Consider the following 24,692-nt stretch of genomic DNA (forward strand, 5'->3'; position numbering starts at 1 on the left):
AGCACTAAATTCTCGCGATAACTGATATAGTCAGTAATAGCAGCTCTATAATAGTAAGCAGTGAAATGGTAGGCTCGAATATGTCAAAACAAGGTAGGCTAAATATAGCTGATTTAATGCTATCGGTGCCTTTATTGTTATCTCCACCAAATTTGAGCTTAGAACATACCAAGGAACATGCAAAAAGTTGCCAATGCTTGTGAGACTAGTCCTATCATATTAATGTGCTTTACATAGCCAAATGTCTACAAACATTTAAAAGTAAGCAAGTGGTGACAGTAAGGGCGAAACTCTTCAGAATCAGATATCCTTGAGCACCACCTAGCTCTGTCTGATTGTGCCATGTTCAAGAGAGTCAAGAAAGGTAGAGTTGTGTGTGTGTGTGTGGGGGGGGGGGGGGTCAGTAAGAGTGAAGAAGGGGAAGAGCAGAGCACAGGGCAGGGCAGCCAAAGAGATAGAACTTGGTGGGAGTGCACCTGAACAAAAAGAGGTGTATTGGCAGAGCAGAGGCCACATTCTTCCCCATTTGGCCAGAATAAAAGAACAGGTGTAGAGACAACAACAACAAAACAAAACAAAAAACAAAGCGTTATCTTCGAAGATCAGTGAGACAGAACAGAAGAGGCGTGAGCGTAGAGACAGAGAGAGGGCGTCACAGAGTGATACTTCTTGTGGCACAGCAGTGTAGCCTACTTGGATGTGTTGGAAAGAATGACAGAAGAGGTAAATATGTGGGCAAAATAATCCTGTGTCTAGATATCCATGAAAAGAAGGGGAGGAGGAGACAGAGATCCCATAACATTGCATATGGGAGATTCAATGCAGTGTATCTGGATCAGTGCATCACTGGATACTCAATTTGCCACACGAGCAGGCTGTCTGACTTACAATATGATTTGTGTATGAGTCACTTTAAGGTGTGCTGTATGAGTCCACACCAGAAACCAGTGATTTGAGTGCCAGGGATTCACACAATGGGAAATGGACACTTGATGTCCATCACTCTTTTCCATTATCTTTTGTCTATGATGAGGTAAGCATTCTTTTCAAATCCACCTCTACTAAAAGTTGGTTCTATTTTCCTTTGGCTTTAAAAACAAAACAACTTGTCACCACAAGGTGGCGATCAGTTATCAGTCTTTGGCCCCAACCCTCAAAATAACTGAAATATTTTGTTTTAATGTTTTCTTGAAAAATAACATTTTCTGCTATTAATACTACCACAGCTACTACTTCTGTTTATACTGGTGATCTATGATGCTACCTACAATATTTGTCACCATATTTTCAGTAGGCTTCACACATTTCAGTATATTCACACTCGTGTGTGCTTTAATCCACACCTTCTTACACACATTGTCACACACACACACATTCACACACACACACCCATATGTTATGATAGAGGTCAAGTGCTTCCCCGCACATTTGTGCCGTTACAGGGAGGGACGAATTTCCTTTTCTGTGAAATAACCCCGCTCTACAACCACCACCACCACCACCACCCCATCCTCTCTGATACTCTGCATGCGTACTGACACGAAGAGATACACACATGCTCACACCCATGCATGCACACACACGCCCTTCTCGCTCAGACGAACTGGCACACCTCTCCCCCCCCTCCCTCCCTCCCACTCTCTCTCTCTCACACACACTCTCTCCCTCCCTCTCTTCCCCCTCTCTCTCTCTCACACACTCTCTCCCTCCCTCTTTTCCTCTCAGTCTCTTCGTGTGATCAATGGCATGACTTCCTCCTTGTGGCAGCTGGGGATTGAACACAGGGTCCTCTCTGCTCTGTTTTCAGTCTGACAGCAGCAGTGGCAGCCTCAGCACTGAAGAGCACACCAGAGGACAGGCAGATCACACACACACGCACGCACACACACACACACACACACACCCAGACTCCTACACGCAGAGGGAGAGAGAGAAACACACACACACATGTACACACTGTGGATTCCGTGAGCAGGCAACATGAGTGCGGACGATGTGGTGTTTACCGGCTGGCTCGTCAAGTCCCCACCAGAGAAGAAGCTCAATACCAGATATGTGAGTGTAAACACTACGACCGGACTGTTTGTGTGAGCAGCTGTATAACTTACATGTGTTTAATGTGTGTGTGTGTGTGTGTGTGTGTTTGCATGTATATGCTACTGTGATGTATGTGGACAAGCTCTAATAGAGTGGCAATTACTACTGCAGTAGTGTTAGAGCCATGTTTGTGGAAGTCCCCGCAGCCACAGAGCTCTTCCTCTGACAGATGTCCAGTGTTATCCTGCCGGCTCTGTTAGTCTGTGGTGCGATGTGCTGTAGCATTTGAGTTGTATTTAAGTTTTGCTGTGCAGTAGCTCCTAGTACTGTTTGTCTATGTGCATGAGTTTGTCTGTGTTTGTCTGTCTGTTTGTCTGTGTGTGTGTGTGTGTGTGTGTGTGTATGTGTGTGTGTGTGTGTGTGTGTGTGTGTGTGTGTGTGTGTGTGTGTGTGTGTGTGTGTGTGTGTGTGTGTGTGTGTGTGTGTGTGTGTTGTCCTTTTGTGTCATCAGCACGATGTGGACATTTTTATGTAATTTTGTCACAGCCGTGTGTTGTGTAGTGTGTAGTCACAAGACACTGTGAGCTTGCTGTTCTTAATGGAAAGCTGTTATTTTACCTGTCTGTTGTATGACATGGTCGTTGTGTGCCTCCATTCTCAGAAAAGGGACTTCTCACTAATAAACAATGCCTCAGAGTTTCTACTGAGAAGTCACAATCGTTTCTGGAACTATTTCTGAATCCTTCAAGCAATCAGGTTTACAGTATAGCTCCCCTAAAGGAACTGGATAGAACCCTCAGGGAAAGGGCAGTTTCCAACATTTCCCTATACAAAGAACCATTTGTTGGCTAAAGAATGTTTTAGCTAGTAGTCTTAAAGGGCTGTGTTGTGAAGACAAGCTGAAATATGCTTATCTTTTTTCAGATAATCTTTACTAACTGTCTGTGCGGTGTCTAGTGCCTGTGTTCAACCCTGTTATGTGACTTGTCAGGATCATGTCAGACACGTCAGACTTTTGTACCTGCATTGAGTGACAATGCATTGTCTTTATCGTGATCCTGTTTTTTTTCCTTCAGTGATTTTCCCTTGCTGTCTTGTTCACATATACCGGTAGTCCTCCATAACAGTGTGATGTTGTCCTTGCTTGCTTATAGTAACAGTCATTGTCGCTCATGATGTTACCTCTCGTGTTATTTACCAGGAACTGCCTGCTTCCCTGCTTTTCCACTTCCTGCTCGTCTTGTCCTCTCACTCACTGACAGCAAACACAGACATACACACACACACACACACACACACACACACACACACACACACACACACACACACACACATACACACACACACACCACAAAAACACAGGCATTATTTATTTAAAACAACAATATGCAGCACTCTGTCCAACACACACATGTTGCCGCTGAAAGCACACACACATTTGTCTGCCTTTCGCCATTTTCATATGAGCTAGTTTCAATAAGCCTGTTTTTTCATTTGCCCACACTATTTGTTTAGATGTGTAATCTGCCACAGTTGTAAGTCTCTCTGTTGTGGGGAGGGGATGTTGTTGTGGTTTTCTTGTAACACCTCTATGCCCATTTTGGTTAATTGCTGGTGTGCAAGAATCTTGAAGAATCACATCAAACCCTTTACTCCTTGCTGTATCTTTTTAACTCCTTACTGAACAAACTATGTCCAGTGTTGTGACGACATTCGGGCCCATACATGTACACAAATATGAATAGCCTCTCCAGTGTTTTCCACTGATGCACTTTAAAACATCACGACTGGGTGGAGTTGGACAGGGAGTTTCGTTTCATTGTTTACATTTTGCGAGTCTTCCCATAGCAACAATTCTACATCTTTGTGTACAGCACGTTCTCTCATACACAAACACACGTTCATACACACACACACACACACACACAGAGAGAGAGAGAGAGAGAGAAAGAGAAAACAGACAGATACACACACACACACAAACACACACACATAGACATACACACATGGCATGCTAATACACATAGCTTTACTTCTGTGAAATCTGGGTGTGTTGCAAAATATGGGAAGTCCTGTCAATGCCAGGCAGTTAGGGGTGACCCTGCAGGCAGATGGGAGTCAGGTTGTCAGTGACCCCCCCTCCCCCAGCCCCTACCCCACCCCCAGGCAAAGCCCAACAACATGCTGTTGCCACAGTTTAGACCACTTCCTGTGTCTAAGTGGAAGGAGAAGGGGGTCATCATTTCTGTGAGAAAGTGCACAGTGAAATACACACATACGCACACACACACACACACACACACACACACACACACAAACACACACACACACACACACACACACACACACACACACACACACACACACACACACACACACACACACACACACACACACACACACACACACACACAGATGTATGTTTGGTAAATAGTTGAGAGTTTCACTAAAGCAGGACATTTGAAGAGCATGCAGGTCATAACAACAAGTCAGCAATCAAGCGTCATGTTCTGTACATACCTACAGTCCTTCCAGGCCCAAACAAGGTGTACCTTGTATTTATAGTTGATTTGAATACTGACAAGGTCAGAAAGAAACAGTTCTGTTTTCACTTTACACTCAAGGACATCCATCACGTGGAGTGCACTCTCGTGTTATTGTGTTCAGTGCCAGATTGGTTTCAGCCAAAACACAATACTCTACCCCGATGGATCATGCAAGTCTTCCATTGTTGAATGGGAGGTTCATCTGACGAAAAGATCACAACATGCTCCTCACTCGGTTTAGAGCTTTCACTCTGAGTCTTTCCACACACTCTGAATAAATCACGACCTACCTTAGAGCCAGTTTAAGAGTGCCAGATAAAAAAAGGAGCTCAGAGCTTTTAAGGTGCTACTTCCACTGGTTGTAAAAAATGCATGAATGTATTTTACAGTAAAGCATGACCTAAAAAGTGTGGCCCTCCTTAGGTGCCTAGACTCATATAAACCACAGGCATCTGATGTGGTAAATATATCAAGATCCAGTATAAAGCCACTGTGTTCTGTGCTAGTATCCTGTGCGTGCTTCCTTTTCTTGCATGTGTTTGCTGGTGCAAAACCATAACAGTTGTTCCATTATCTGCACTTACATATTTTTTTTTCACCATCCCCAAAATAGTGGAAGTATATGTCACATGAAGATGGTGAAAAGCTGAACTCTTCGTTGACGGCTTGTATTAAAGGTCACGGTCATATTTTAGTCTATAGTCCCTCCGCTCTAGCTCTCGCAGCAGGGTAATGTCAGACAAATGGATTTTTTGTTCTCCTCTCGACTAAAACTGCCTGTTGTGTGCGCCGCTGCGCTCACAACTTCCTCTTCTGCGCTCGGCTTCTGGGAAAGGCCAGTGTTAGTTCCTCACAGTGACCATGTCAAAAGCACAAGAAACGGGCCTTTTGTCTGCAGGCGAGGTGCAACCAGGTCACACTGTGACCTTGGCTTCTGAGCATGCTCCGTAGTGCCACGGTCTGGTTACCATGACGAATAACCAAAGTAGTACTGTGGTTAGATAAGGGGGTTGGGGGTACTCACACTCTGACTATTAGTGAGGCAAATTATAATTGTCTAAACACAGCCTATTTAGCGTCATGATGAAGTTGATGTCTTTTTCAAACAAATGAAAAAAAATAAACAATGGAGGACAAAAATAAATATTAGTCCTCAGTTTTTTGCACTGTTATAGCCACAACATACCCATTCCACTTGTTTGGCTGGACAAAGCAATTGTTAGATAAGCATGTGCTTAGCCACATACTACAGCATGTTTTATCAATATTATAAGAGACAAAGCTTAACTAGATACTAGGTAGGGCAACTTTTCCAACAATAGCTTTCATGCTACTGGAAAATATGTGTTGATAGAGCTCTCTAAAAATAATGAGTGACTGACTGCGGTTTTCCATCTTCCACATGACATCGTGGTCTAGCGTCTTTGCCTGCCCGTCGGCAAATAATCAGTAATTAAGAATGCGAAGTCGTCATTATAGGTTAAGGGAATTGGTCATGCCATTTCTCATAAGATAACACCAATATTGCTGACAGATTGCGTCAAACTGCTTTTTTCAACCTTCTCCCATCAGCATTTTCTCAGTAGCACATTTCTAATGCTTAACTCAGGGGAGCCAACACAGAGCTACTGCTACTGACATAAATATGGAGTTGAATGTAGATGCTGACTGTTCCTCAAATGTTGCTGACATGTTGTACGCGAGCATTAGATGGAAGTATGAGGTCATTTCTTTTTCATCCGCTCTTTGCAGAGAAGTACAGTATCGAAAACAAACAACTGTATGTTCCTGTCCTGGCTTCTTTGCATTGTAATGCTTTTAATATGGGCAGGCCTCAATCTCTGACCTCATTTATTTACACCAAGAGCCCAGGTCTCTCAGATCCGCAGGGCAAAGCTCTCCTCCAAGTGGTTGGGTCACAGCTCAAACAAAAAGGTGACAGAGCTTCTGCAGTTGCAGCGCCACGTCTGTGGAATCAGCTGGCTCCAACCAATCAAAGTGCCTCCTCCCTCCATCTCCGCTGTTAAGTCACAGGCTCAAACCCCACATTTTCTTCTCGGGTCTTCCCGGCCTTCTAACCTCCCATCGGTTGCTATATCTGTAACTCTGTGCATGCCCTCCTGCTGTCCTTCGATTGTTGTTGTTGCTATTGTTGATATGTCTCTGTTTGCTGTTGTCATTCTCATACCGCAGTGATTTTCAACCTGGGGTCCGCGGAGGTACTGTAGGGGGGTCCACCAAATTATTTCATCTGAAGAATTGTTTTCCTCTTCCAAAAGTTTAAAACGTCCTATAGGCTACATAAACATAAACAGAACATAGAAAATATGCTTTCTATTCGTTTATAAACATACTGGATTTGTTTGTTATTATTTGTTTTATTTTTTACAGCACTTTGGTCAGTGAAAGCTGTGATTAAATGTGCTTTAGAAGTAGATTTTACTTCCTTACTTCCGTACTCATGTGACTGATCATAACATGATTGCTTTGGCTCATGCTTGGCGAGATTGGACAGATATGTCAGTGACAGTCATGGAGCACATTTTTCTCATGTCCTGAATGCTATTGGATACTGCATTAGCAGATTATTTTGGGGTTGGTTATGAGTATGTAAGAAAGTCAGATATTAAATTAAATAAAATCATGAAATAACTCACTATCTGTATTTATGTACTCTATTTATGTGTTATGTACTACTGTCTTTTTATTGCACTTTGTACGGCACTTTGGTCAGTGTACACTGTATTTTAAATGTGCCTTATACGTAAATACATTTTACTTACTTACTTTCTTACTTACTCAAGCATTGATAATAATACTGACTATGAGATCTCTCTTTCTTTATCTATCTCTTTGCCTTCTGGCCAGTCATGGAGGAAGCGCTGGTTTGTCCTGCGTCAGGGTCGCATGAGCGGCAACCCAGACGTGCTGGAGTACTACCGCAACAAGTGCTCCCGGAAGCCCATCCGCACCATCGACCTGCAGGAGTGCGAGGTCCACACGCCATGCAGCGAGCCCCAGCAGCAGACGCACATGCAGCAGCAGACGCCACAGCCTCCGCAGCCCCTACACAAGCGCCAGTTCCAGAACCAGCACCTGTTCGTGGTGAAAACCGCGGCGCGCGTCTTCTACCTGCTGGCCAAGACCCAGGAGGAGATGAATGGCTGGGTGCAGAGGATCAGCCAGATCTGCACCTTCGGGACACCGGATGACACAGGTGAGAGCACTGACACTATCTGTGTTGAGCTGGAAGATGGAAGACATACAAGGGCCCTGCTGTCATTGATGGGTAATGAGCAAGGTCTGTTGCACATGAACTAAAGCTATCGTGGGGTATGTACTGTAAGGCCATTGCACTGACCCCCCCCCCCCCATGTTTTGCGATTAGGGTCTTGCTCATGGTATTAGATTAGCTAATTATGTAGATCATCGTCATTAGCTGATGATGTAGTTATTACACTAGCCTTAGTTCATGCATGGTGGACCTGGTTTGGATCGTTACTTGACTTAATGCGAGTTGCCCATCAATGAAATTTGGGACCACATTGGACCCGGGCTTATTTGTTCCTGTTGGTCCACATTGATCTAAATGTGAGAAATTGCATGTTGTCTGATTACTGCACATGACCTTTATTCCACCACATATGCATTCCATAGCAATGTAGTTCCAGAAATATATGTAGATATATTTGACCTTTCAACTTACTTGGCCAGCAGAGTAATGGACATAACTGCTGTGCACCAAAACCAAATCAATGTTTTGGAAAGGAGACAGATTCATCTGATCTAATTAAAATGGCTCAGTGTTCTGTGTCTCCTCTGTTGTCTGTTTGTGTGTGCGAGCAGACCATTTTATTGGGGGCCAAGCAGCGAAGCTGCGAAGGCACCCATTGAGTTACTAGCTTTTCCTATTATTATTACACTTCCGCCATTGGAGTCTATGGCAGCCCATAGAACGCCTGGCTAAAAAGTGCAGATTTTTGGCAGAAAGTTTCGGGACACTCCACTGACCACTCACACTCATTTACGGACCTGTAAACCCAGCCATCTAGCGCCACCAACAGGTCAAAATCTGGCCGAAAATTGAACCGCTGGGTCTAAAGTTATGAAATTCGGCACACTGATTCAGCACTGTCCCATGATTACTTTCACCAATTTACAGAACTCTATGCCCAACACTCTAGCGCCACCAATGGGTCAAACCTGGATTGCATTCACACATGTGACCATTGAACGGTGCGTCCGATTTTCACATACTAGGCACCGTTGGAATCCCTGGAACGACCTGTTCAATGACCCCTATTACGTCACTTTCCGGCATATTGGACCTCCGCCATATTGGATTTAGTCCAAACTCTATGAAAAGTTTCAACGGTCACAAATTTCATCCGATTTTCACGGAACTTGGCGGAGATGATCTTCTGCCCGAGCCGCACAAACGATACTTGCCAGATTTTTCAATAAAATTTTTGTTTGCCCGTGACAGCCAATCAAATATGGCGATGAAGCCGCCAAACAGAAAGTGGACTAACATCTCCGTGACGCTTTGAGTTAACATAACAAAACTCGCTACCATTAGTTAGGACACAGTCCCAATCTCTCAAAGCAATTTTTATGCATATACATTGAACACTCTAGCGCCACCACCAGTTCAATGCTGGACATGCGTTCATGCGTGTGATTCTTGACTCTTTTGTCTGATTTTCTGATCTTCTGACCGAGCCGCACAAATGGTACTTTTTTAATTTCAGGTTTATTTGCCCGTGACAGCCAATCACACATGGCCTTGATGCCGCCTAACAGGAAGTGGGCTAACATCTCGGCTACGCTTTAATGTATGAAGTCCAAACTTGGTACAGGGACTTGGTATCTGATTGTGAGAACGTACTAGGAAATTGGCATCATTTGGCCTCTATAGGGGGCGCTGCAATACAGGAAGTGAACTCGTATCTCAGCAATGCTTTGATGTATGAAGTCCAAACTTGGTATAGAGACTTGGTACCTGATTGTGGGGACGCACTAGGAAATTGGAATTATTTGGCCTCTATAGGGGGCGCTGCAATACAGGAAGTGAGCTTGTATCTCAGTAACGCTTTGATTTATGAAGTCCAAACTTAATACAGAGACAAAGTAGCTGAATGTGAGGACATGCAAGGAAAGTGGTCTCATTTGGCCTCTAGGGGTGCTGTAATAGAAAAATTGAGCTCACATCTCAGCAACTCTTTGGTGTATGAAGTCCAGGGACATGGTAGCTGATTGTGAGAACGCACAAGGACATTGGTTTAATTTGCGCCTCTAGGGGCACTATAACAAAGTAAATGAGCTTATTTCTCAGCCATTCTTTATCCAATTGCAATCAAACTTGCTGTGAGTGGTTGCTTATGCCATGGCAACACCATTCCTGCTATAGGGCACTGCTTGGCCCCTACATTGCTGCTTGCAGCTATATTTTCTACTTCCTCTTCTCAGTTCGGAAATGGAGAGATTTTCTCATCAGTGTACTTGAGTCCTCAGTCCCATGTGAAATCGCCTACCTGTCACTCACAGACTTCTCAAGAAGCTTCTGTTAAGATCGTGGTTGACCTGAGCTTGTAATTGCACAAGAATCACAACCACAAACATAAGTTGGGGAAAACCTACCTCTGTGTCTTTGTCTCTCTCTTTTTCTCTCTCCTTTTCTCTCAATCTTTCTCTCTCTCTTTCTCTCTCTCTCTCTCTCTCACACACACACACATACACACACACACGCGCACACACACACACACACACACACACACACACACAGAGACACACATGTACACACACACACCACACCAACAACCAAACGTACCCACTATTGCTTAAACCACAAGTTTGCTTTTCCAGACCTGAAGGCTGTTGGTGTATTGTGTCACTGAATATCCAAGTCAGACATCACTATATACTTTAACTAAACCACTCTGAAGCAAAAGCTAGGGCAGACCAGAGGGAAACAAGGCTACTGGATATCCTGTCAAGTTTACCTACCATTATATTTGTCCAACAAAACAACAGGTCTGTTACATCTACTGATAGATGTATGACCGTAATATTAGGACTTCACAGAGTAAATGCAATGGCTGTGTCAACACTGCAGGCCTTTCTACTGTTTCACCAAACCAGTCTTTTGTTTGCTGGCTCATGGTTTGCAGCTGTTTTATTTTCTTGTAATAAGGGGGGCTATGGGATATGACGTGTGACTGGCAGTACTTATCTTTAATGCCGTGTCATATCTCTCCCATCACCCTCTGCAAAGTCTCTACCTAGTGTCTGATGGAACGGACAAATCATTTCTCTCTCGCTATCGTCAATCCTTCCTCTCTGTGACGGAGTAAAGACTAACCAGGCTTTGGCGCCTCCTCCCTCTACTCTACTTTGGTTTAATTGAGGCCAAGCATTAGCATTCAAGCCCATTCTTTCCCTCTCTCTCCCTCTCTCCATCTCTCTCTCGCTCCCTCTCTCCCTCTCTCTTTTTCTCCATCTTTTTCTCCCTCTCTCCCTCGTTCCCTCTCTCCCTCTCTCTTTTTCTCCATCTTTCTCTCCCTCTCTCCCTCTCTATTTTTCTCCATCTTTCTCTCCCTCTCTCTTTTTCTCCATCCCTCTCTCCCTCTCTCCCTTTTTCGACTCGGCACAGCCACATGACTACAGCTCAGCTCAGCCTCGACTCGACGCGGCTGTGTGCATACGCAGCTGCACGGCACGGCTCGGCAATATGCTCCTGCGGAGCCGACAGCCCCCGAGCAGCGGCGTGCCAACAGATGGCTCAACGAGCGTCACCCTCTGTCAGTTCCTGCCTTTGGATAGACTTAATCATTCCTGGGAGGGGAACACAGGCCAGGCCTTGAGCAACAGCACTAGGATGTTTGATTGCTTACGTAACACAGGTGGGATGAAATACCTGTGAAAGGAGAGGAGGTGCGGTAGCTGTCCTTGGGGTGTTGCCAAGTTCGTTGGGCCTATAGATGGGGTGGATGTAGTATAGTGGTTAAGGAGCTGGGCTAGCATGCAGTAGCCTGCAAAGTTGTGGGTTCAATTCCCTGCTTACACCGTTGTGCCCTTGAGCAAGGAACTTAACCCCAAGTTGCTCTGGAGACAGTGGCCCTTGTAATGTAAATGACATATGTAAGTCGCTTTGGATATAAGCGTCTGCTAAATGAATACATGCACATGTAGACCAGAGATTCTGAACCTTTTTGGGCCTAAGGCACACCAACGGTCAAACCAGAACGCCAAGGCTCACCGACTCATGGTTATTGATCATAAATGATGTTGCACACATTAATATAGGCTATAACAGGGGTGTTTGTTCTTGTGCCTATATGTTTTCTATACAGAGCGTTCATGGGCAGAGACCACAGCGATAAGCATACGCTCAACATGACGTTGACTGAGCCTCGAGTCAGCACACTGGTTGAGAACGATTGCTATAGATGGTGTGAGGCTAAGACGTCACGTCGCCCAGAGACACAAGAGGCGTAGAGGATAAAAGAGGCGTGTTGCTGTCTGTGGTGTGGAGATATGCCCACCTCTATCGATCCTCTTCTTCTTTATCTCTTTTCTATTCTCTTTCCCTCTTTTTTTCTCCCTCGCTTTTTCACTGTGCCACTGGCCGGTGGTAGCGTAGTGGCTAAGGAGATGGGCTAGCATGCAGTAGCCTGAAAAGTTGTGCGTTTATTTCCTGGCTTCCACCGTTCCATCCGGAGTGGCTCTGGGGAGAATGGCCCTGGTAATATAATTGACATAGAGTATGTTAGTCGCTTTGGATAAAAGCATCTGCTAAATTAATAAATTAGATTAGATTAGAGTCAACTTTATTGTCATTGTGCAGAGTACAAGTACTGTACAAAGACAACGAAATGCAGTTTGCATCTGACCAGAAGTGCAAAAAAGCGCAATGTGATATACAAAGTATAGACAGGTGGTGCATAGGCAGGACAGGATATATAGTGCAGTGTACTAGACAGTAGTATACAGTTGGTTTATAGCAGGTGGTTTACAGTAATAAATGTAAATGTAATGTAAATGTAAATATAAATGTAATGCTGTGCTGCTCACCTCTCTTTGTCAGTGCTTGTGTGAACACACACTCTTAGATGTGTCAGAGATAAAGATCCTAACCACAGGCTTGCCTAATGCTGAGAAGCAGAACAGAATGTTTAGAGATAGTGAGAGCACCATTTCTGTGACACACTAAGGTGTGACTATGACACACACGCACACACACGCACGCACACGCGCACACACACGCGCACACACACGCGCCCACACACACACACACACACACACACACACACACACACACACACACACACACACACACACACACACACATACATTTACATGTACACAAGTACAGTCAAGTACACACACAAACACAAACTTGACATTAAATCATATCTAATACATAAATATGCCAGCATTTCTATATCATTTCCAAATATGGTTTGCCCTTTTTTCAGGAACTCTGTGACTGCAGTAGTCATTTTCCCCAGTCATGCTCAACAAAAATCATGACATCATTTCTTTCGTTGCAAGTACTGACACTTCACTTTCTATCATAGTTTCCCTACAGCTGGAATTTCTACTCAAGTTTCAGGAATCTGAGTACCGAGAGTTACAAACTGTCAACTGAAAGTGACCACACATGCAGTTGTCATGAAATTACTTGTCGTTTCTTTTTCTCTGGTGAAACCTGGTGCCCCCTGCTGGTAATAAGCGGTAGCCCTGCTGCCATGTAATCATTCTAGTCATTTTAGTCACATAGTTACAACCTTATTTTCACTGTCACTGTTCACTGTGTTGATGGTGTCGTCTGGACATTGTTCAGACACCCAAACTTTTACCTTAACCCTCTCATTGAAATGTCATCTCTCTCTCTCTCTCTCTCTCCCTTACTCTTGCAGACTCGGCGGACAGTTTGACGTACACTCCGACGTCCCAACAACCTTCTCCCGCACTCTCTCCCCGCGTCTCCCTGGCGACCAGCACAGACTTCTTTCCCAGCGGCAGCAGTGGCACGGCAGCGGGCAGGGATCGGGTCAGTCAGTCGGACGGCCAGCCTCCTCCGGACTACCTCATCCTCTCGCAGTGCAACTCGGGCACGGTCAGCATCACCAGGTAAATCTCACTGTTTCTTTCCCTAACAACGACAACGACCCAAGTGCAACAGTACTGTATGTGTTAGCCATTTTGGTAGTTTGTTGCTTGTTTCTTTGTGCATGCTAAATACAACTGCAATACAGTAAAACATTGATCAGGTGTCCTACTGTCCTTTGATTCACATTCATTAGGTCAATTTAAAGGCCTCAGTGCTTAGTCTACGCACTAATATCTTTGTGTGTGTGTGTGTGTGTGTGTGTGTGTGTGTGTACTGGGTCTGTGTGTACAGACGCAGCAGCTTCACAAACTCCGAGCACTCGTTGGAGCAGAGCTCGTCGGACACGTTCGGCGAGGACGTGTTCCTGTCTCCGCTGCCCGCCACTGGTTCTGCCCTCCCCGTGGGCCACGCGGCCGACGCCCCCTTCAGTGCCCCCTGCGGAGGCTCGGCGCTGCCTTCCCTCTACACCCCCTCCTCGTCTGCCACCTCCTCCCCGCGCTCGCTCCAGCAGCTGCCCGACATCTTCCGCTTCGACCGGCCCTTCTTCCCGACCCCTGACCCCCCACACACGCCCCACACCCCACCCCCATTGCCCCCCAAGCCCAGGCAGCCCACCGACGCGCTGGGCAACCTGCTCGCCCCACCTCTGCACCTCCGCCACCGGGTCTCCATGCCTAGCCTGGAACTCTTCAGGAGGGGTAAGATTTCACACACACACACACACACACACACGCACACACACACACATGCACACACACACATACACACACACACATACACACACACACACACACACACAATGACACATGCACATACACATACACACAGAAACACAGGCACACACATATATACACACACACACACACACACACACACACACACACACATACACACACACACACACGCACACACACACACAAACACACGCACACATACACACACACTCACACACACACACACAAACACACACACACACGCACACACACTCACACACACACTACAAAGCACCTACAGCGAAAGTCAGGACTTTTTCCGCTAAAAATAAGACAACACTTGTAAAAAAAAAATTTCCAGCTTCTCTGAAATTCCCCAGTTCTGTTTTGTTTACGCTCTTGATTCAACACATTTCATTTTGCTCAAAGGTTTGCCGTTTCATCTGTGTGTGGCTGTTATCCTTTGGCTTTGATGGAAGAGATAAAAGAGGCTTTTTTGGTGACAGTTGTTTGTGTGTGTTTGTGTGTGTGTGTGTGTGTGTGTGTGTGTGTGTGTGTGTGTGTGTGTGTGTGTGTGTGTGTACTCTCAGGAGAGTACGACAGCTTGGCAAGAGGGAGAAACAAAATAGGGAGCCTCCATCTGGTAAGAGAGCTGCAGTGTGATCTGGAATGAACTTTTGTTTCCAACACGTTCATGTTTAGCTTGATGAAAATAAGTAAAAAATTAGATGTAACCAAGTTTGTGGATGCTGATTAAATGAAATCAGATGTTTCTTGTACTACAGTTTTTGCCCATTGCTTGAACACTATAGACATATGCTTAGACCAAAGTAACACAACTTGAAGCTTTTGTTACTATACCTTAAACACAGTGTAACCATACCTGCTTTGCACTTTAGTTTCAATTCTGCAACACACTTGCACCTTTTTGCAACACACTTGCTCCTGCAGACTACACACTATTTCATACATAAGACACTTTGTTCATAAATGAAATGTCATGGATACCATTGGGAAAACACATCTATTCAAAATACAAAACACATTGGTTGAAAACACTTAGACACACACTTGAAAATATTTACTTACAAAACTGAACACCAATCAGCCAGCCACAAATAGGCCTCAGTTGAGTGATTTTGAGAACTTTGCGAGCATGGAGGCAGGGAGAGCAAGAGGTAGAGGACGACAAAGAGAGAGAGGAGTAGGATGTGGTCGACGAGGCTATGCACGGAACAATATTTCAGATGATATTAGAGCAACTTTGGTGGATCCTGTGATAAATCATGGCCTGACAATGAGGGGAGCTGGGCATTTTTGCATTACTGTATTGCATTTACTGTACTGTACTGTAAAGTATAGTACTGTGATGTACAGTATTGAGTTGATGTCATTTGTAACCTTTCAGTACTTCAATTTTTGGTTGTTGTGAAAACCTTGTTGGAAAAACAACATAACAAAAACTGTGTTGCATTGAGCTTCACAGATTGCTAACTGATGAACTCAATAAAACTGAAAAATAAAAACTGCAGTGTTTTATATAAAGTACACTAGTGTGTTGCTGCTAATCTGAAAGTGTATTCATATGATGCGTGTGTCATTTTGTCATCAGAGTGACATTTTCACAAAGGATTGTTAGGTTTTGATAGCAGAGTTTCAATTCGACATAGATGTTATTGGTTTATTTCCCAGTGTTGTGTCTAGTGCACTTGTGTGTAAAGTTTTGACACAATGAGCCGAAATTCAAGCAATGGGCAAAAACTGTAAAAGCACTCTCACTTGCCATTTATGACCTTTGAATTGTAACATGTGTTCTGTTCTTCCCTCCCTCTTTCTCATTTTTTCCATATTTTTCACATCTCTCTATTTCTCTTTCTTTCTCTCTATCCTTCTCTCCCTCTCTCTGTCCCCCTCTCTCTCTCTGTCTGTCTCTCTTTCACTTTCTATCTATCCTTCTCTCCCTCTCTCCCTTCCTCCCTCCCTCTCTCTCTCTCTCTCTCTCTCTCTCTCTCTCTCTCCTAGCCTTCGTTTGCTCTCCCTTGCCAGTCAGATGACTCCTACGTGCCTATGGCCTCCCCACCGCCGGTCACCCCCGTGGACATGCCCTCCGACGGCTACATCCCCATGAGTCCTGCATCCTTCCCGAGGACCAATGGGAGAGCAGAGCCACCGCCTTCTCCCGGGGCTGACCTGGAGCCTCCACCAGTCAACCGCGACCTGAAGCCCCGGAGGCGGGGTAATCCCAGATACCACGCCCCTTTTTCTGCTCACATCAGCCATTTGTAGTTTTTGAGATAGATAAACCTGGATTGTGTTCAAAAGTAAAGGACGAGACCTAGGTAGTACCGTTCTTGCTAGTAACGTCATTGTCAGAGTCCTGGTCACTCTTCCACAGTACTAGGGAGAACAAGCGAGAACGCTTGACTTTTGGACAGCCTTGTCTGACGTAACATCCGGCAATGTACTCTACCTAGAGCGCTTTCTAGGCTTTTGGACGTGTTCAAAAAGTAGGAGTCCCACCATGTATTGGTTCTACCTGTGCACTTAACGCAGATGATATCACTAATCAGCTGATCTACCTGGCTGAAGAAGTGTGATAACTAGAATCAGTTGGTTTACTGAATAAATAAGACAAGTAGGTCTTTTACTTTCTGAAACCACATTTTTCCACCTCTAGTCGCACTGATGTACTGCAGACTTCTGTGTACTCTACTCTTCACGATGACTTGATAAAAAAGGTGTGTTAGCTCTGTTTCGGTCGTGAGTACCATCGCAAATGAAAGCCGCAGCCCTGACAAGCTCGTCATGTATAGCCGGGAGCAGCTGCCGCACGCACCAGCACTTAATTGATATTCTCTCGCTATAGCCATGGCCAGTCACGCAATGATCAGGTCAGCATTATTATCTACCGCGTCTCAGCGCTCTCTCCTCCACCCCCCTGCCGTTCTCCCCCCTGGGCAGTGCAGGAAAGCAGCGGAGGAGAACATCTGCTTCCATCAGCTTTTATCAGACAGAAAACAGCAAAGGCGAATCATTTCAGCTATCCGCTTTTTAAAAAGGAGCCATAGAGCAGAGCAGAGCAGGGGGTGGGTGGGTGGTAATACCAGAAGCTTTCTCAGAAACAGAACCAATCTGGTGGATAAATCAAGTTGTTCTATTTATATTTATGTATACAGTATCGCCATATAGCCACACAGACACGCACATATATATATCATATACATATACACATATATATATCACCTCAGAGAGGCCCCATGGGGTTGTGTTTTTTCAATGACTTCAAGATTTAGTCATTGCTGCAGAATCATTATAGCATAGTTCCCCTTTTCTAAAAAACACCCAGTCAAGTTTCTGTCCCGGCCTAAACTTGTGATCGGCATGTGACGCCACACCTAACGCTGCTGTGCCATGTTTAAATTCAAACATGAAGCAACCGATCACATGGCCCTCACATGACAAGTGATGACTTTGCAAAACTGATCGGGGACTGCCGTTTCAATTGATTTGACTGGCGATCGACTGATGCTGTGGTGGTCGTGTTTGTGTCACCTCATACACAGTCCATGCATTTATTTTCAGTCTTGACTCCAACCCAAACAGATTGTTATGGTCAGGAGATAACATGAAATGTTTTTTGTTTTCTTTCTGCAGCGCGGCCGCCACCCCTTGACCTCAGAGGCTTGTCCACCATCCGAGAGAACCCCATGCACCTCCCCCTGGTCAGAACCCATACTGAGCCGAGGTAAGGATCAAAACAGTGTGGTCAGCTTTGTACACCACTGCAGACATTTGGCGTTTTCCCCCACATTCAGCTACATATGTAGGAACATTCTGATAGGTTTATGATGGTTTTTGGCCATTCACCCACTTCTCCTACACATTACATACTTTATCATTCCAATATGCATCTTGCACACTACATTTGCACTATTACTTTTTGCACTTTACATCCCACTACATGTGTACTTGTCTTAGTATTATGTCTTATTCGTATATTTGTATTTTTGTATATTATGTTGATATGTGGGGCAGTCGTGGCCTACTGGTTAGGGCTTCAGGCTTGTGACCGGAGGGGTTGCTGGTTTGATCCCTGACCAGTAGGAACGGCTGAAGTGCCCTTGAGCAAGGCACCTAACCCCTCACTGCTCCCCGAACACCTCTGTAGCAGGCAGCTAGTGTGTGCTTCACCTCACTGTGTGTTCACTGTGTGTGTTTCACTAATTCATGAATTGGGTTAAATGCAGAGACCAAATTTCCCTCACGGGATCAAAAGAGTATATATACTTATACTTATACTTATGTGCCTATATGTGTATTGTTGTCTCTATTGTACAGTATGTGTCTATTACTATTTGTCTACTGAATGTATACTACTACATGTCTATTTGTTAAATGTATAGAGAGTTAACACCTACCAAAGTCAAATTCCTTCTATATATAAGTATACTTGGCCAATAAAACTGATTCTGATGATGTTGTAAGGCTCATCTACCAGATCTTCCATATTGAATTCTCTGTACAGAAGTTGGACTTGCATTCAAATAGTATGTGACAGTGAAGTGGTGTAAAATGAAACCATCTGTGTGTTTTTTTTTTCTTTTCTTTTAAGAACAGCCATTGTTACCCGTGCATCTGCTTCTTGTGTTGCGTAAATCTGTCTCTCTGTTCCTCTGTGGTGCAGTGATGGTTGTCCTCCTCAAACTTGTTTGTTTACGTGTTAATTTTTTGCATTTTTTGTTTGGTGTGTGTGTGTGTGTGTGTGTGTGTGTGTGTGTGTGTGTGTGTGTGTGTGTGTGTGTGTGTGTGTGTGTCTCACCTCATCTCCAGTGCTATACAACCCTGTGTTACTTCAGACAGAAGATGGAGAGTGGTAACCCCAGTGGATCAAGAGGCCTTCAGTACTCCCACAGTAATAAGACTTCCTCCCTCATTGCATATTTATTGCTTTTGTATCCATGTTAATCATGTGAGTGAACAGAATGCCCAAGAATAGCTTTTTACGCTGCCACTTGAGATGAATTATGTAGAGTTCTGTTGTACAGACCTTTTTTTTTGTAAAATCTGTTGGAGGAAGGAATTGATTTCAAATTAGCCACAAGGACACAACATAAGTAACTGCAGTTTTCAACCAAAGGCACTGTTATTTTTTTTAATCTGGACAATGCGTGTGTGTCTATTTAGCTATTTAAAGTGATGCTATTATAAGGACAGATAAGGACAGATAAACACATGTATTTTTCCACTGGCCTTCCAGGATATGCACTGTGCAGTTTTGTGTTCCGGGTAGGAACACATGGCAAAAATGAAACCTTTTACAGCGAGATATAGAGTATATACATACATATCCACAGCCTTTATCACCACAAGACACCAGTTAGAATGTTAGCAAGCTTCTAACTGTCAATAATGTTGTGTGGGTGTTTGCACCCCCTTGGGCCATACACACATACTACCGGTCAAAAGTTTGGTGTCACTTAGAAATTTCCATTCCACTCCATTATAGACAGTGTACAAGCTGAAATCAGTTGCATCATTTTTAATGTGTCAGGTTTTGCATGCCTTTTAGACTGCTAGCTGGCTAGTTTATCTACTAATTGACACCAGACATGGCCCACTGGTTAGCACTCTGGACTTGTAACCGGAGGGTTGCCGGTTCGAGCCCCGACCAGTGGGGGCACCTAACACCTCAGCAAGGCACCTAACCCCTCACTGCTCCCCGAGCGCCGCCGTTGTAGCAGGCAGCTCACTGCGCCGGGATTAGTGTGTGCTTCACCTCACAGTGTGTACACTGTGTGCTGTTTGTGTTTCACTAATTCACCGATTGGGTTAAATGCAGAGACCAAATTTCCCTCACGGGATCAAAAAAGTATATATACTATACTTATACTATACAGACATGTTTGTTTTTACATTACATCATACTTATTTGTTGTATAACCAGGAAGGACTGTATAACTAATAAGCAATTTTGCATCTCTTGTGTTAAGGAAGATTTCAAAGTACAGCGGTAGATTCATGGAAACTCAGTGTCACTGCATCCTATGTTCCTGGTGTCTCATGTGAAACTGTCCATTGGCCTTGTGTCAACAGTGACAGAAAAAGTTTCATCATATCATCGTATAGACCAGGGGTTCTCAAAGTTTTGATTGGTGAGGGCCAATTCAGGAACCCAACATTGAACTGAGGGCCGCCAAAGGGGTGGGGGGAGAAAAAAAAAAGAAAAACCTGGAAAAAAAATCCCATTTGTAATCATTTTAATGACCAGGTTGCATCTCTACAGTTTATATTTATTGCATTAAACAGATTTTAATAACTGAGTCTAAACCTGGCTAAAATGCAATGCACACACAATCCCTGCGGTTCTCTACCCTCAACAGACAAATTTGGGATATAACAGTTCTGGTTGCAGTCCATTTCAAGTACAAACTCTCAGTGTGCCTTGCTTCTTATCAGCATAGGCCTTATTCAGGGCCAATTCCAGCTACCAAAGCACCACAGGAAAACCTGACGGCCACGAAAAACCACTAAACGGAGATTCATTCTTTTCAAATCACACAGTACAGTTGTACAGTTTTAACAGTTTCACAGATGTTATCAGATGTTATCGCGGGCCGCAGAAATGTTTCCGCGGGCCGCCATTGGCCCCCGGGCCGCACTTTGAGAACCTATGGTATAGACCTATTCATTGTATAGCTAACATAGAACAACTTTTACACACTGAATTTTACGACAGCAACCATTTCAAATGTCAAAGTTATGAATAATCAAATAAGTTTGGCTACCTATTTTAGTAGTTGTTTTACTAGTTGTGATCACTTGGGTGGTGGTGGGGGGTGTACATAGAGGGCTGCTAGTTGTTGATTGCTTTAGCCCCCCCTGGTGGTTGGTGTCATTTGACTGCAGAGGGTATATGAACCTTTGTGTAAAGCAAAAGAGGAACTGCATGTAGGCAGAGTAGAGTGCCTGGTAAATGCAAATAGCCTTGCTTAGCCAGGAGCCCCCTTGGGCCATGTTTCTGCAATCAGTCATTATAATTTGCATGTAGGGCTCCTACAGAGTCCAGATCCTCTTTGCCTAAGCAAATTACTTTTCTCAGTTGGTGATCTGGGATTTTTTTTCTCTTTTAGTGAGAATCTATAGCTTTTAGAATAACAATCTTGCCCAGGGACAAACATCTCATAGATAATGTCCATAAAGAAATTCGTTTTAAGTTTTTGTTTGTTTGTGCTTAATTGATTTGTAGAAATCAGACAGCTTCACTTCATTTTGGGCCCTCTGGCATAAGACTGACATAACCATGCCCTGAACAGCCCTGAGTAATGGCAGTTGCTATCATAAGGCATAAGGCATCGATCATACACACATACCGGTCAAAAGTTTGGTGTCACTTAGAAATTTCCAGCAGTTTTCAGATTACATTATGTGCTTACACAATTGCAAAAGGGTTCTCGGCTGTTGTAGAAAGAAATGGCTGATCTTTAATGCAATATCTACATTGCCCATTATCCGCAGCCATACATCCAACGTTCTAAAGGCACATTCTGTTTACTAATCTGATATCATTTTAAAAGAATAACTGAGAAAACATTGGAGAACCCTTTTGCAATTATGTAAGCACATAATGTAATCTAAAAAACTGCTGCCTTGATTAAAAAAACAATGCAACTGATCTCAGCTGGAAATTTCTAAGTGACCCCAAACTTTTGACCAGTAGTGTATATACTATATATAGTGTGCTAATAGTGTGAGGTATTATCCTGTGTTTTAGCACCTTTTTCGTTTTTGAACCATTTGTTTTGATGATAACCTTAGAGAGGTACAGGTTATTTATTGTGAGAGTGACTCTCATTATATTCATGGTTGTCAATGTTTGACATTACCATAAATAATGTATACAATGTGGCATATTAAATTCAAGACGTTCCCTGATGGTGAATAAAATAATGGCAGAAAGATGTTTCATTTTTTTTTTAACAAGACTTGTGACATTTTTAATGTGTCAAGATTAAGTGCAATGCCTGCAGGGAGAGAGCCTTGTGTTTGTCATTTCTGTGTTATGGTGTTTAATGCCTGAAATCACCTTGTCACTATTATATTATGTTTCATACTGTTGTATAACTAGTAGTGATGTGGACAACAACAACAACAACAACAAATAACAATAACGATGACGATAACAATAATAATAATAATAATAACAGCAACAACAATAATAATAATAAGATGATGATGGTGATGATGATGATTAAATGCAAGCATGTGTGTTTATTTTCTCAGGACAGGCAGCTGTTTTTCCCCATAGAGTCGACACTGCAGCAGCCCTGGATGCGGTGTTCCCGTCTGGACTACCTCTCCCTGGACTTCAACTCAGCCTCCCCTTCACCCGTGCTTAAGGTGGGACGACGAGCTGTCAGTAGCAGGTTGATAGAAATCAAAAATAATCTCAATCCTGCACCTCCGTTCGGGGATAGCAGCAGGCTTTCTGTTGTTTTCATTTTTGTTGTATGCGTTCCAACCTTTTAATCCTCTGACGTGTGGAAACACCAGCCTCAGCTCATTTCTTGAGTTTTTGCTTGTGTGAATCATAGACGAAATGAGCATGGGGTTTGTGTTTTACCCGTCTGCACATTTTTTGGGTGGGGGGAAACTGCAGCAGCATCTCAGACAATGACTCATCATATTTCAGGCTTGTCAGCTCTGCAGGAGACAGATGTACTGACAGGAATATCAATGTATATCCTTCCGTGGAGCAGTGCAGAGTTCTGAGCTGGCGCTCAACCCTCTGCAGAGCTGGACCCGTTGCTAAACGGTGCTGAGGTTGGTTAGGGCAGGAAGCGTATACAGACACCTTCTAATGAGGAGATACAGCACTCAACGAATCCTCCATAGAAATGCATGGGGTTAGTTCGTAACCCCAATATGGCAGTAGTCTCGAGACCTGTATGCCTCTCCATTCACTTGAATAGGAAAATAGCTGTCCGACAACTGCCCGAATTGCGTTGCAAGGGACTTGCCTAAAAGGACTTCTGCGTATATCTCCTAATCTCTCAAGGGATCACACAGCCAGCGCTCCTGTAGACCCTTCCAACTGCGTAAACAAACATGTGCGTTCCTAAGGCATTTAGGCATTTACCACTGGTGGCACAGAAAACAACATTAAGCTAACTGTTATTTAACTTAACAAGTTACGAAGTCGACATTTGGTAGAGCCTTACGCTAAAGTTCATTTTAAAGTATCTGCGTTGGTTTTGAAAATTTCAACCAGAGTCCCACTAGGAACAGACAGGGGGCCCTCATAGAACATAATGACTATATCACCTTTATTAGGAGGACCTAACATTATATTCTTTCATAGGGCCTAAAATGTCTAGCTCCACCATTGATTTGAATATGTTTGTTTGTCTTTCCAGAAGCCTCTCCTGGCCGATGAACACAGGGTGGACTACGTTCAGGTGGACGAGAAGAAGACTCAGGCCCTCCAGAGCACCAAACTGGAGTGGAAGGATGTTCGCCAGTCTAAGTCCTAAAAAACGACACCTCACAACAACGAGCAACATAAAGAAAAGCAGTCCAGAGAGCTGTCTCTCCAAAAGCATTGTGTAGCATAGAAAGTCACAAGGACCAAAACCCCTACTCTAAGAGCACAAACCGCCTGGATCAACGACAAAGAGAGCAATAACAAAATTCCATACTGCCCTGACGTTCACAGTCACTGAAGGGGTTGAAAAACAAGCCCGTTAGCTTGTCGCGGCCAACATTTACAGGAGAGCAGCATTTTTTCTACACTTCAGCTCAGTCATGTAAAAAACGAAAGGTCGCCAGCGGGTTACATTCTCTCTGAGTCTCCTGGACAGGATCAGGCCTATTTGTGCCTCACAACTGGCCTTTGGAGCATGCACTGTGAAGGAGAAGAGAGGACCTGTGTACTGTGAAAGGTACTCTGACACGCCAAATGAAGACGCACAAATATCACAGCCTCTTCTCGGCTGCGCTGCAGCCTACTTCATTTCAACTACTGATTGTAATGGCTTGTAAATATGAAGGAGTTGACTAACTAGCATTACATTTTTTGCCATTATTCTGCCTTCATTACAAGAACATGCTCAATAGCACTGTAGCTTTTATTAGCAACAATGACTTAAATAATATATTATTATTAACTCACTGCTGGGTCCAGAAGGTGATTTGTACATTTATATTGTATGTATTTTGCATCTGTGTGTGTGTGTGTATGTGCGTGCATTTGTGTGTGTGTGTGTGTGTGTGTGTATGTGTGTG

At 44.0% G+C, this 24,692-nt stretch overlaps 1 protein-coding gene across 2 annotated transcripts; it reads left to right on the forward strand.

The window, feature by feature from the left end:
• The first annotated feature begins 490 nt into the window (after positions 1-490).
• Positions 491-24,443, forward strand: gab3 (GRB2 associated binding protein 3). Of its 2 annotated transcripts, none has more exons than XM_076273586.1 (11): positions 491-1,033; positions 1,726-2,055; positions 7,452-7,800; positions 13,505-13,718; positions 13,990-14,396; positions 15,002-15,054; positions 16,434-16,647; positions 18,066-18,156; positions 19,242-19,323; positions 22,692-22,808; positions 23,825-24,443. In XM_076273586.1, exons 2-11 carry the CDS (start codon positions 1,981-1,983, stop codon positions 23,939-23,941), a joined length of 1,719 nt encoding a protein of 572 aa, XP_076129701.1. In that variant the 5' UTR covers positions 491-1,033; positions 1,726-1,980; the 3' UTR covers positions 23,942-24,443. The 2 variants fall into 2 exon arrangements, with proteins under 2 accessions (XP_076129701.1, XP_076129702.1); XM_076273587.1 differs by having other exon boundaries at positions 1,808-2,055.
• The last annotated feature ends 249 nt before the right edge of the window (positions 24,444-24,692 follow it).

This window comes from Alosa pseudoharengus, unplaced genomic scaffold (assembly GCF_046254945.1).
Source record: "Alosa pseudoharengus isolate Yale_2024_CS ecotype anadromous, Long Island Sound unplaced genomic scaffold, YU_APseudo_1.1 YU_APseudo_1.1_scf_8, whole genome shotgun sequence".
Classification (NCBI taxonomy): domain Eukaryota; kingdom Metazoa; phylum Chordata; class Actinopteri; order Clupeiformes; family Clupeidae; genus Alosa; species Alosa pseudoharengus.